At 35.0% G+C, this 14,980-nt stretch overlaps 1 protein-coding gene across 1 annotated transcript in view; it reads right to left on the bottom strand.

Moving 5' to 3' along the window:
- Nucleotides 1-14,980, bottom strand: part of DICER1 (dicer 1, ribonuclease type III) — a 44,771-nt gene that overhangs the window by 11,382 nt on the left and 18,409 nt on the right. The window contains 15 exon segments of the mRNA XM_010003737.1: nucleotides 751-876; nucleotides 878-907; nucleotides 2,360-3,143; nucleotides 3,418-3,593; nucleotides 3,691-3,796; nucleotides 4,121-4,303; nucleotides 6,309-6,462; nucleotides 6,825-7,038; nucleotides 7,821-8,000; nucleotides 10,052-10,191; nucleotides 11,284-11,359; nucleotides 11,845-11,977; nucleotides 12,908-13,062; nucleotides 13,157-13,399; nucleotides 14,361-14,493. Coding sequence (XP_010002039.1) covers nucleotides 751-876; nucleotides 878-907; nucleotides 2,360-3,143; nucleotides 3,418-3,593; nucleotides 3,691-3,796; nucleotides 4,121-4,303; nucleotides 6,309-6,462; nucleotides 6,825-7,038; nucleotides 7,821-8,000; nucleotides 10,052-10,191; nucleotides 11,284-11,359; nucleotides 11,845-11,977; nucleotides 12,908-13,062; nucleotides 13,157-13,399; nucleotides 14,361-14,493 — 2,833 coding nt within the window.

The raw sequence follows: 14,980 nt of genomic DNA on the forward strand, positions 1-14,980 counted from the left end.
CTCTTGTTGCCCTCTGGTGGTTCTACAATCCGAGTGTGGCCTTCAAAATTGGGGAAAAAGAAAAAACCTCTCCACCTCCTTTCCCCCACCTCCAAACCAGTCTCAAACACTTAAAGATTATGTTACTGACATCCAATGAGTTTAGTCAGAAAATAATCTGAATTGTTCCTCATTAATATTTGCTATTCTGAACCTCGTGGTAATAGACAGTGAGGGTGTCTAAGACAGAATCATATTTTGAATGAGAAGTAGCTCTCAGTCACACCAGTGGTGTAGTTAACAGTAACCAACACTGAACAGCCTCTTAAGCCAGTTCTAATCTTAATTCCACCTCAGCACTATGAAAAACAGCAACTCCTTTTCATATATTCTATAAAGGTGAACTCACTATCTATTAAAAAGCAATCTTCTGTCTGTACATATTACAGTAAAACCATTAACTGTTTAAATTTCCAATAAAAATTTCAGAACTCCCAAGACCATGTTAACTACAAACAAAAATGTTTTTCTTCTGTGCTTTTCTATTAATATATACACCCATTATTGGACAACATTCAGTAAATTCCCATATTTCAGCTTCTATTCAGGAAGAGTTACCTCTCATCCAGTTATAGTGAAGCTTTAGTAAGGAAACAAAGATACAAACTTACTCCTTTTTGCATAGCAAAATATCTAGGGGGGTGGGAGGACAACAAAGTGAGGGAATACAGACACACAAATAATTATTCCTCAACATAGTCAAAGTCTTACCCCTTCATCTTTCTCCCACTTATCAGTGTTGCTCTTGTCCTGGTTTACTACATAACCAGGAGGAAGCCAATTGACGGGGGGATCAAAAATCGATACCACCATACGACTGGGCAGTCCTTTTTTTTTTTCCAAGGCGATACAAGTTACAGTTGCTGACCTTCAAGAAAAACATTCTGATAAACCTCTGAACATACATTTACATAAAAATAGGTTAAAATGCAAAAGGAGCAAAACGAAGTCAAGCTAGATCTTGTACCATTACGCATTTTCTGTAGTCCCCAAAGGGGAGTTCAGCTTTCTTAATATATCACAATCAATTCACAGCTAGGTACAAATTTTTACATTATTATTTTTTCAGACCAAACATATTAGGTGTGACAATTTCAGCTAAAGAAATCTGATGTATTAAATTCTCTTTGCAAAATAAAATTATTGCTACTTTAAAAATAATAGTAAATATAAATTGTACAAGTGCCATTAGTTACCAGTACCAGACTAGATTTTGAATGAATAGCAATTACTATCATGGGTAGATTGACCTAAACCTTGGCAGTAGAAAGTGTTGAAACAGTTTAATGTTTTTTAACAAGATAACAAATCTTATTAAGTCATGAACCAGATGTTATTTTAATAGTCTTTAAAATTATTTCATGTATTTTAAAGGGAAGGGGAAAAAAAAAAAAATCACTCTCGATACACAAATGTATTTCCTTTTCCTTTTTAATGATCAACTTCTGATCTTCATTTCTCATTTTAAGTACTCTTTCCATGTTTCTTTTTGAAATACTGAAATTTTAACTTGAATATTCAATCACTTCCTTTATTTGAATTGTGTAATTTATTTAGCTCTCCTTACTTTCCAAGACTAAAGTACTCAATAATTTAATTCATGGTGATGCATTTTATTAGAGGTAGACAATCAAATCTTTACCATTTAATTCAAATTATCACATTATGTGGAGAAAACAAAATGGACTTCCACACAATTGATTATTTCAGAATTTAAAATCAGCAGCAGTAGAACTGAAGAGTGCTCACTGCTGTTTACATTTACTTTAAAATACTTTAAAAAGTTTTGATGTAACAGTTCTGTTAGATTTTTTGTTGTTTCATTTTTAGTGTTCCTGTAAAATCATGTTAATTTTTTTCAAAGAAAGTAGGTTATTGAGAAAAAAATAGGAAAGGTCAAACAAAGCTACAATCCAAGGCTCTGTGCTGCTTACTACCTCCCACACCTTCATTCAAGCACTCCTGCTAAAGTTTCTACTCAGTTTAGCTCTAGTGTTCAGTACCCCCAACATCATCACTACATTTGAACTTTTAGCTCTATTCAGTCCCATCCTTCCTTAGGCTGGTAATCAGCAGGTCTAGATTTCAAAATGAACCATAAAAAACCATTCCAACCAATCCGTTCAATATTCTTATGGCAACATTAATCCAATAGTCCTGTGTTTTCATTCGTCATATATATATGCCACCCAATGCATAATCAGTAAAGCTGCATAATTAAATCAACCTGTCGCCATTCTATTTTCTAGTAAAACTGATATATTTATGGCTTGTACACAGCATGCCTTTTACATAATATCACTGGATTGTTACTACTTACTTTTTTGCTTCTCATATATGACAGCCGTCCCTCATGAGCATCAGGGTAAGTGCAAAACAAATATGTAGTGATGGCATGCTTTAAAAATGAATCACCAAGCATTTCTAGTCGCTCCAGATTAAATCCATCACTAGCATTTGAAAGAGTCAAAGCTTGAAGAATGAGACCAGGATTAGGACCAAGAGTTTTTGAGGAGTACGCACTGGAAGGGTTCTTTTCAGTATCTGCTCTGTCTTTTGAAAGATTAATAGCTTTTGAAGTACTGGTGGTCACTGCCATTTTGGGGCATCCATCTGAGGTAGATCTGTTAGCATTTCCATCAAGGTATTTATTACTCAGTAGAGTACATTCATTGCTGGGCTTGGGCTGGTTCTCACTGCTGTATAAATTCTGAATGGGATATGAGGTAGTTGGTTGCACAGGTATTTCCTGCCTGCAGTAATTCAGCTGATTTCCTTGGCAAAAGTCTCTGTTAACTAAATCACAATTGCCATTGGCAAGATTTTTATTATAAGAAACACCATTAATTGCTGCAAATTCTGCCGAGACATCAATTTGGAGTTTACGGGGTGACTCATTGAGCAATGTTCTGTAACTCACAGACATTTGGTCATGGTTTTCTGCAGAAGAGGTTCTATTAGCACCTTGATGTGCAGCATTTTCAGGGACTACAATTGTGCTGTGCTTACAGTAATTCTCATTCTCTGCTAAAGAAGAGTTAGGAATAGAGATGAAGGATTTGCTGTCAATAGACTTTTTCCATCCGAAGTCCAAGTTAGGATATCTGTAAAGATACATGCTGATTTTATTAACAATAAAATACTGTAAGACAAGACGACTATATGCACATGTATGTTTAAAAAAAAGCCAAGTTCTTCTGAAAAGAACAGACTGCAGCATCAAACTTCACCATTCACAATCAAGTCTTTTTAAACTGTATTTCCTTGAAAACTGACACGAGTTAAACAAAGGATATTAGTTTCAAATTCATGCAGTAATGGTTAAGTTTTCACCTTCTTTTCCAGTGAAGTCAGATACCATATTGAAAAAATACATGCCTGAAATCTGCAGGAAGTGATTTAACCCCTACGCCAGCATCACTGGCTGTTTGAGCTCTGAGTTCCTCTGCTGTCAAAAGGCAGTGCAGGCGATAAAGTATGCTGGGGAGGCAAACTGCTTTTCTCCACAATGATGCCGGAATAGGATGTATAGCACACAGCTCTGGAACCAGGATCTGGGATGAAGAGGGAGGAAGAAAAGAATTTTTTACCAGTAAAGGTAGTTATCAGATGACGTTGACAGTCAACTTGAATTGAATACTTCTATTTTACCTGCTTATTCTGCAAACTTTCCCACTTTGCTTTCCTCTTCTCAGCACTGCTCAGTGGAAGTGCTTTCCCCTTCTGATTCAAATGGCGAGGAGTCAAAAGATTAAGTCTAAAAGCCATGTGAAAATACTTTAATGCAGGTACATAATTAATATATAGAACTTACTAGCCTAAACTTTCTAAAGTGATGACTTATTCTTAGTATTCAACCTTAACACATTGTGATGTGACAGCAAAGGCATCTTTGGAAAAGCTGGACTCCAGTTACAGTTACTGTAATGTAAGTTAAGTACCTCTTAAGGAAAAAAATCAGTAATTATTTTGAAAAACACAAGCCCTCAGCTCTATCCTATAACTTCCCCCCATTCCCCAAGAAAAATGCACTTTACTGTCAAACTACAAACATCAGACACAAAAAAGCGACTGCTGTTACCTTGAAGATGTGTGGTCCACATCCAGCAGTGGCTGGTTGAGATTGGTCAGGTCAAGATTATACTTGGTTTTATAATATTCAGCAAAAGTTTCATATTCAGGGGAAGGGAATTTACTCAGTGGAGTAAGATCAGTGTATACATCAGCTACATAGAATCGATGAGGCTGATCAAAATTTCGATACCTAAAAACAGAAAAAATATTCTGGTATATGTTATAGCCTTACAGTAAAGCCTGTGCTAAGTTCTTGATGTTTTAATGTGGTCAAATGATAAGCAGTTAGATAGCTCACTTGAGTTTTCTGGTTGGTAGTTGTTTTTTTTTGGCTGTAGATGAATTTGTTTAGATAACTCAAATACTAAATGCAAGTGTGCTATAAGATATGGAAGAATAAAGTCAAAATGTAACCTATGTAATTCCCTCTACAGACACATTTAAATTAAATACAGGATTTGTGTCTTCAATATCTAAGACAAAATCAAGCTCTGAACAGCAATCTCTAATACTAAATACTCCGAATTATAATTTATTACTTCTACACATCTAGCAATTAAACTTTATAATTTGTCTCCTACTGTTACACTCAGTAGAAATGGAGTTCTATTGTGCTACCTCACAGCTAAATTTGCATTTTAACTGAGTTATCCTCTAAACAGAGTTAAAATACAAAACCCCCACATACCTAGTGAGGTAAATTCACAAGCCTTCTAAGGACACTGCTGTTCTTGTAATACAGACAGACTTAGAATAATGAAGCAAGGATGCTGCAATGCCTTTATTGTGTCTACTGATGCTCATGGGAGACTATGGTGATAAACATGCACATGAAAATAATAATGACAAATAAGTAATTAAATCAACATTTTGTATTTAGATTTGCATATCAGCTTATTTTTGATCTGCTTCTATTAAGCTTCTATTAAAATATGCAGATGAGACTTCTAAATAAAATTAGCAGATTATAAATTAGTCTTTTTTAGCTTTCTTCCAATGAGAATAATTAAATCATAACTGTACCAATATACAGGCATTGTATTACACTTCCCCTGAGGAGCTCATAACCTACAGAGAAGACCAAGAATGTGTATCTACCACTTTTATGTCGACTTGAGAACAGAAATCCTTGAACTTGTGGGATTTCTTGATGTTTTTACTTCTCCCAAGCCTGAACATTATGAACATTATCAGATGGCAACTTATAATTCACTAAGAGAGATGTACTCAGCCACCTACTCAGCCCCATCTTCAATCACAAAAAAAAAAAAATGAGGGAGGGGGGAAGAAGAATACTGGTTTAGGCACCGTGAGACCAGATCTTCAGACAGGTGAGACACCAGCATTTCACAGAAGTCCAGCTATGCTAATTTGCACAGCCTATGAGCTACTCCTGTGGCGTCTCCTCTGACCACATGAAGTAATGATTGTATACAGTGATGATCCATCACTGCTTTTTTACACTTGCATTTTTACCACAACATTCATCAGCACTGGTAGGAAGAGATTTAAAGAAAACAAAAAAGTCTAACACAGATGAGGCCAAAACAAAGTATTAAATATTAACTTCCATATATATTTTCCAACTACCATTATTTACAATTACTAGGTGCCAGCACTAGCCAGTCAGTCCATTTCTTTTTTCACATCATGTCAAACATAACATAGGGAATAATCAAGTCTCCACAAAATCTATCCATTCTGGTGAACTTTTCCATATCCAGTACATAAGATAATGTAAGTTCCTCCACTAAATACTGTTCAAATAAACATGTTTTTAACTAGTCTTTATTCATCTACCAACAGTATACCTTCCTTTAGCAGGCCTTTGGTGTGAACCAGCAGTAACCAGAGGACTCCCACTCAATCTTCCAAAATTAAAATTGGTTTCAGTAGGCCAATTCTTGACGGGATTGCAATGTTTTAACAGAATACTACATAAGTTTGGGGGATGAACTCTACTATTCCTAATAAAAAGGTAGTCTTGGGAGGCCTAAACACTTAAATTCTACCACTTACGACTAACTGTTGACTAAAAAACATCTTTAAATCATTTGAGACACCACCAGATACCTTCAGATTAATAGCATCCATTTCTTACAAGCATTTCTATAGCAAATAATAACATCCCTTTATTACTGGTGTTTGTATAAATACAATAACTATGTACGTAAAGCACATAACACTGTACTCACCGTGGAATGATAACTGCATCCTGGTAGTCTTCTAACTTGAAAATAAAAGGCATTTCTTTTGTATATTGTGTACTGGGAATGCCTGTACGTGCCTCAGATTTCTCAATGTCTTCCATAAACTTAAAGTCAATGTCCAAAGTGCTGGAGTCATCAACTTAAAAAGGAAAACGCATAACTCAATTATTCATGGGAGAGTTCTTCTGGCTGAACTTTTCTGGGAAGGTGTAAATTACTTTTTTACGTACTTGATTATTTCAAAAAATTTCAAAACAAGACATGCATACAATTTCTGACTCATATGGAGGCAGCTGAAATCTATTATAAATCAACTCAGATCACCAAGTTAAAACTAATTTGGAATTGTGAAGAAATAATAAAAATAAAACTGACAAATGTTCATACTACCTTATATGATACTATTTCTACAGATAACACGTGAAATTTAGGAGAAACATTAACAAACATGTAGCTAAAAGAATCCAAAGGGAATACTTAAAAAACGAGCTCTGTTCTTACCAACATTAAGAGGTAGAACACAATAGGCTGAATCAGCTTCTGTGGGTTTGAACTCTAGTGCAGGTTTTTCAAGACGAAGAATATGTGAAAAAATGTACTGGTGGAGTCGCGTTATCAGCTCAAGCATTTGCAGAGACAGAGTAAAGCCAGATTTCTTAAGCTCAATAGATATTGTAACCTCTCCAGAGCGAGTATACACAGGAAAGTGAGGAATCTAAATATGAAAAAAAAAAACCAGAAGAAATTGAGAAAGAAAATCCAAAGTACCATTCCTCTACAGAGTACTGGTTGTTCAGCTCAGATGCTGAGGTAGCACTTGCCTGATCCCACAGCAAAATAGACCAAGTTTTGACCTTTGATGACTTTCAATTACAAGTGAGATTTTGAATGCTTAAAGAATGACTGTTTTGTTGTTTTTTTTAGTAGTTCTCCCTCATGTTTTACAGTTCTTTATGTAAGATCAACTAAAAACTGAATTTTTTCCATTATGGAGTAAGAAATGTGAAAACCAGTAAAATTCCTGACATGTTTTCTTCTGCAGACAACACAAAATATGCTTTGGAAAAAATCTTCCTCATCTGAGTCTCATCCACAGAAAATACCTTTTTATTACAAAATTTCCTAAGCCAATTTCAATTAACATGGCCTATGTTTTCTCCTGCTGCAGACTAGGAATGCTTAAGAGGACTTGTTGCTGTAACTTCCATATAGTGCTATAGGTCATCTCTGTGGCCAATAAACCACTTTCACCATACCTCACAGAAAAAAGGAGGAACATTTTGAATTTGTCACTGCAAAATAATATTAAATAAAATTGTAAAACAAAAGTTTGACAAAAACAGAACAGATTGTTACATTACTAAGACAGAAAATGCAGTGGTGACTGGATCGGATAGATTTGCAGTTTGGGAGTGGGGAACAAGTGGAAAATAACAGAATAAGAATGTAGATTAAGGAAAGGCACTAGAAAAGGCACTAGGAAAGGCACTTTGTTACCTGAGGTATAGGTTTGGCTGTCAATATACCAAAACATCTTGTTGTGTCCTCCGGAGGATACAGCTTTCGTCTCCTGAAGTTGAGCTCATCAGGTAGAGGAGTCGTTAACACCATTCCTATTACATAGAGGTAACAGGGCTGATCAGGTTTGGGATAACTATCCCTCAAACATTCTGGAATCTAAAAATCAGGAAAAGTAAAAAAACCAAACAACATTAGCATGATATAAATAAGCAGAACTCACCTAAAGGCTATTCTTTGAAGAAGGCTTCATGTGTTTATTTAGAAAGATATTGCTGAAAATAATGAATAAAGAAGAATGAATCTGGGCTTAAGTACTGTTTTCTTTCTTAAGCAAAAATGTCTGGTCAGCAGCCTGGCCTGGCAGCCATGAGAGCTGGCCAAACACTTGTACCAGGGGAGCACAATGCTCACAGATTTTGTTTGCCAAAAGGCAGCTTTCAACTCCAAACTTCCTTTGTATCTACCCCATGTTAGTAATGTAGAACACAGACAGTACTTCACCATAAATACAAATGAACTTTTGATGTCAGTTTCCCTATTTAGCCAGTAACTCTGAAGCACAATTTATTTCCAAGGTCTTTAGACCTTAACCGTAGAAGAAAAAAGTGATAAAGAAAAACATGTGCACGCATGAAAAAACTGCATCCCAGTAATCCAGTTTTTATATAAACCTGGCTGAACTTAGAGCTTCATTAACATGGATTCCTTCCTGTTTAAATGTATCAAGTGTTTTTTATACGCTTGGGACCAACACACAAACAGAATTCAACAGACTGCCCCTTTGCTCAGGCATTACACTCTAGAGGTTTTATAACGACAATTCTAGCTTGCAGATATGAATGCTCTTAACAGGCACAAGCATTTTTAACTCTGCTTCTTATATTTGTCATAGACCTTAAAAACCCGAGCTCAACATTTGATAGGAGTTCATTACTTTGTAGGACTCAAAAATGATCCTCCTGTTCATATAAAGCTAAACTGCAATACACAGTGTCCTGAATTTTAAAGTTACATGGCAACAAAACTGTGGCCTTGGCGTACTGGAAAATTACTGAAAGTTAGTAACTATATTAAGCTCAAGAGGATCTTGTAGACCTTCCATATTTGCCAAAGCTTCTTTACCAGATGTTAGAGCTGGGACAAAAGCAAGGGAAAGTATTCTTGGATTCTGTATTAAAAAACCCAAGAAAGAATAATGCACCACTTGACAAATTCACCCAGCTGAATGAGAGATAACAGAATCATGCATTGTAGGAGTAATCCCTATTTCAGCAATCACTAGTGAGGTAAGAGGACAAAGAAAGACACTTGTTATAAGAAACACTAAAAAAACTGAGATTCAAACAGGTTTTGAAGTCTTGTAAGAAAAAGGCTCTCTCATTGTCTAAGACAAAACCTGTAACAACTGTAGAGGAAGAAGGAAGGTTCCTAAGCAGTTGCAAAATACTCTGACAAACCTTCTTTTCTCCATTTTTCTCTTGCTTTTCAAGTATTTGACATTTCCCCATAAATACTAAGAGGTCCAATTCTACAAACTGATGTGGCTGAAATCTGTTTCAACAGATCTAAGGCAAAGTAACTTAATAATGCGGAGCTACAGTAAGCATTTATGTGACCCCTTTAGTGTATAAAGTATAATATTTATAACTAATTTTAAAAAAGTAAAAAATATTAAAAGTATATTTATTTGATATTCTAGATGTAAATAAAAAGTTATTAAACTGTATGTTCAATCAATAAAATCACTAAATTAAATCAAGCATCTAAAAGAACTTTTAAAAATTGTGTTTAGCACTTGGCAGAGAACTTTGATCCCCTAGGCATCTCCTTTAATTATTTGTTTAGAAAGCCAGTAATTCTTCCTTTGCTCTAGTATATTTACCAGAGAATGTAAAGATTTTACAGATTATTAATGCAGGACAATTTTTCCTCCCAGTTATTTCTACGTTTGGCAAATAGAGAAAACAAGCTTTACAGAAACTGTATGTTCTTTGAACTACAGGCATGCTTCAAAGCATTTGGTGCCATAAACTCATTCAGGTAATAGTGCAAGTCTTCATAGACTTACAACTGCTAAATATTTCCACTACAAATGCTAGACTTATTGTAAAAGGCTCTTATCAGGTAAGATTAAGAGTTGGCAACTGTGTCTTATCAGTACATAAAACATTTGATCAGATATGTGGACAGCACTGAGTGATACTAACAGCTTTAGGATAGCACTGTCTTCGTTTTGTAGAGCCTGGTCTTCCTGGTACACTGGTTTCTTCTTCATCATGTAAATCAAGTTCTTCCTCATATTTAACCGTTTCTTTGCCAACTGGCATCAAATGATCATCCAGTTCACCTGAATATTATGAATGAATAAGAAATAATAGCATTATGAACAATCAAGTCTTGGTTACTTCAGACACTACACAATAAATGTGATTGCTTACGGTAACACATCACTTAAGTTTTTAAAATACACTTATTACTGTAAAGCTTCAAAAGTATTACTTTGGGAAATGAGTTGTAAAGGTTAAATTTCTGTCAAAAATACTAATTTATAGTAAAAACCACTGAAATTTTTATTTAAAAAATTGAATTACATAATGAAAATATCAAAGGAAAATAAACTCTTCTTTGCCCATGAAAAACAAGTGAAATGCTCACTTAAAAATTACTCGCATGGCAATGCCAAGAAAGAGGGAACAGTTGTATTTCTGTATCTTTCCTAAAAGGGAATTACTACTGTTGAATTTGCACTATCAACACTAAGTTGAGCCATCACAGTGTTATTCTTGGAAACATCTACTGGTATGAATTCAGTCATCAAAAGGTTTAACTCAGACAGGAGAAATAATACAAAGCCCAGACCTACAATTTTTTTTTGCTTAAAAGTTACATAAATACTTCTGTACTTCATCAAAGCACGCGTAACACAAAACTCTCTTTAAAACATTTCACAATAAAGAGTATGCTTCACTATATTTACTAGAGACAAGAGAGCTAAAATAATCCTGCAATGTCCTATTTTTGGAACATGACTCACAACATAGTACAGAATATAATGAATTTAGGGCTTTGAAAAAAATTCTTTTCTGGCTGCAGGATGTTGTCCCTGACCTATAATCAACATCTAGAGAACAAGACTCTCTTCACCTTTATTAAGTATATTCAATGTCAAAATCTGCTTATCTTGTATTAACACTGCATTTGTTCTTTAAGACAAAATACATTAAATTACAAGATTTCCCTGGAAAATATAACTTCAGTTTACCAGGTGTAAGCTAAATCAGTAAATACATGATCATATCACAAAACAAGGCAAGGGAAAGGAAGCTACAGAAGATGGCTATAGCAGAAATGCATGCATATGCATAACATCTATACCATGTTCAATTTCTCAATTACAAAACATTATTTGCCAGAGAAGTCTTGTTTTTCCAGTTCTTACCAATTTTGTGCAGCTTTTCACAGCAAATAAGAGCTACAACTCTTTCAGCCAGTCTTGCACAACTCATTGGAGGACCCTATAAACATTTAAATATTTCTTTAAAATTCTGGTTGATTAGCACATTCTTTATTATACATTTAATTTGTTTAACATAAACCCAATAGGTGAGCAAAACTTTAGAAAAAAATTAATTTGTGACAGTTTTGTGGACACATTCAGGCTTCTGCTGGCTTTCCACAGATGTCAAAATTACAAAACTACAAAAAATAAATATACTATTGACCAAAACTAATGAAGGATGTTTTCATACAACTGATACATAAATTGTGAAAAAACTAGGCACTGGGAAAAATATCCAAGTATTTTTGCCTTTGGAATAAACAGCAACTGCTGGAAAGCATTATAGCAGAAAAAAAACAGTGATGTAAATACAGTTATAGAGCACAATACAGGAAAGAAAATGTGACTTTCATTAACAATGAAACTAATTCTGGAAACAGCACAGACATCTATACCAACATATTCACTTGTTTCCATGCTTTTAATTCCCCAAATACCTACAACAATTGAAGCTCGAAGAGGTGAGTTGATTGGCAGGTAGAGAGTGGAGTAAAACGTACGATCAGGTAGTTCTCGGGTTTTACACTTGGGAGCTAGGTGTGTAAATGGATCACTTGGTAATCTAGCACAGTACCTAAGTTGACAAAAAACATTTTACAAATCATCAAAACCTGCAAATTGAAACCCAAACACATTTCAGTGGAATCTTGCCATACTGGTGTAAGCAGTACAGAAGATTCCTTCATCAGGCTATACTACACACTTCAAGGTTACACTGATGATTCATATTCAACTATTGATCAGAAGACATCCAAGTCCTTTATTACAAAGCTGATCTCCAACAAGGTGTTGTACAAGACTATTCCACCTCAGGCCTCAGTCTGGATTTTTCTTAGTTTTATCTCCCGAGCTTACTGTGTCCTACTCCTCCTACTTGTCCATGGTTCCCCATATGAAATATAGCCTTTTCTCCACTGCACTCACTTGCCCTTCTCCCAGCTTGCTGTCAAATGCAAACACATTTGCATTAAACCTTACCAGACCTCCTAATGGCCCATGAGCAATGCCATGTATCACCAGCTGCAAGCCTTTGAACCATCTACCACTATACCCTTCAAAACCTGACTGTTTTGCTAGGTTTTATTTATCACATGGTTCACCAAAATGGCCTGAATCTCAAAACTTTGGCTACTATGGTACTATTTTAGAACTAGAAGATTTTACTACAGTTTTAACAAGCTACTTTTATTTTTAAAGCTAGCTTGCAAAAAGAAAACAAAGAAACAACAAATCTTACTACCCATTTTGAAACTGAATGCTTTCAGGGCAGCTTTTAATTAAACAGGTATCAATATCACTCTGTTAATTATCAGACCTAGAAACTCTGTAGGATAAATACAAAGAGCAAATTATCCCTTCAAATTGCTCTGATCACTTTCTTTAGGAAATATCTTATAAAGAATCCTAAGGGAAATGTGTCCAATGCTCCAGGCTGTGCTTCCATGTTGAGACACACTAAGAAACATTTTATTCAAAGAAGTAAAAAAGTAAGTATGTCTCTTACCTATTTATGTGTCCAATAGCAGTGTTAATAGTAACTCTTGGACTGTTCTCATCTGGCCTCAATACATAGGGTGGAAATACATCATCATCATCAACAATGGATTCAGTTTCGGTTTCATTGGTATCAACAGATTTTGAGCATTTGTTTCTGAGGATCTTAACATTTCAAGAACAGAAGATAAGATATTTTTTTCCTTTAAAAAAATACTGCTACATTTAACAAAACCAGGCACAGTACTTGACCTCATACCTTCTCAATTGCTTTGTATGTCTTCAGATCTTCTTCAAAGCTTTTGATTTTGTCTGTATCTGCTAACATAATGTAATTGGAAATTGGTGCTCTAGCTCTCCCTTTTGACTGCACATAGGAACGGTATTCTGTGGGCAAATCAAAACGCACCACCAAGTTGCATTTTGGTATGTCAACACCCTCTTCTACAATACTAGTAGCAATAAGTAGGTTGGTCTCATGAGCTCGAAATTTTCTAAGAACCTGCAGAAGTAAAGACAGTAAATTTGAGACATTAGTCTGAGATCTGTATCTATATTAGGATTCATCAAAAGCCAATAAAAAACAAGGACAATGAATCAGACATTCAAAAAAATCTGTGTAAATATGCAAATAAAACACTATTACAAAAAGTCTTCTGAGAAACACAGCAAGACTATTTAACAGAACTGGGAGATATTTAGTTATCAAATCTAGTACATGGAATTACATGAATCCAAGAAGCTACTACAGCCATGAGCAATGGAGATGCTCCCACCTAATAATTTACAATTTTTCAGCTGTAGAAAAAATAGAAAGCTGCTTCCAGGATGGCATCTTTTCCAAACACTTCGGAGCCTGAACTATCCTTTAGGGGTGGAGCACATTCTAGAGCAGGTTCTTCTTATATTGACACAATTTACTAAACAATATTAAGGAAAGTTTAGGCAGGGGATGGTGGAGTTTAGAAGGACAAACCAGGCAGGGGTGAGAGAAAAATGCATTTGTTTTCAAAAGACAACTTGCTTTAAAGTGAGGTCAAAATTATAAAGCTTTGTATTTATACCATGCAATGACTTACCAAATTCAATTTTAGGAACAATAAACACTAAAACTAGCTTAACTGTTGAAAATGTCAGGAACCTTAATACTCTTCAACTCAATGCCGAAAAATTAGAGGATTGATGATCAGACTAGATACAACAATGCATGAAATTTTAATTTGTGCAATGTGATACATCAACATCTTCAAAAATGTTTGGTATGAGGTTTTTTATTTTGTTTTGTTTGTAACCAAAGAACATCTGTATATCCAACAGGTATTCCCTGAACATTAAATGAATGTGCCCTGTTGGTTTATTTTTAAAGAGACACGCACAAGAAAAAAAAAGCAAAAAACCAAAAAGGCAAAAAACCACAACCATCTGAAGGTACTGTTAGTTTCAATTATTTTTCTTGAAGTTACCTCTTCCTGTTTTCTGAATTCTACTTCCATCTGCTTGTTACGAGGCTGGTTCTTGCCAATGCCATGTCCAGTTATAAAATTGCTACTGATGTAAGCCAGTTCTGGATCTTGCTTGCCAGCTTCTTTTATCAACCTAAAAATATTGCATGTGATTTTAGAAGTCACACAACCCAGAAAATTGAAGACAATCTTTTGTTTGCAAGATCTACATTCAACGGAAAAATGCAAGCATGACAATTAAGCCATGCTAACACATAAACTGACCTTAGCCTTCTCTAAAACCACTAGTTCCAGTGAAAACCTCTGCAAGGATAATAAAAGACTGCATAGATACACAGCATGACTGTGCATGCATTACATGCATTTCAGACCTATCATGATAAAATCAGATATTTTTAAACATATCTATTACTGTAATGCTCCCTGCTGTTAAGGCACTCTACTCACAACCACTTTAGTTAGTCTTGTTTTTTGTAAATTATGATGGGTTTTAGCAGAAAGACCTGTAGCTGCTCTCTCAGTGACGTATGTTTCTTCAACATAATGTGTTACTTTTTAGGTTTAAACACAGGTTATTCTTCTTCTTAACATTAAAATAAACACACTGTTCAGTGTTTTCT

This window comes from Chaetura pelagica, unplaced genomic scaffold (assembly GCF_000747805.2).
Source record: "Chaetura pelagica isolate M959 unplaced genomic scaffold, ChaPel_1.0 scaffold48, whole genome shotgun sequence".
NCBI classification, from domain to species: domain Eukaryota; kingdom Metazoa; phylum Chordata; class Aves; order Apodiformes; family Apodidae; genus Chaetura; species Chaetura pelagica.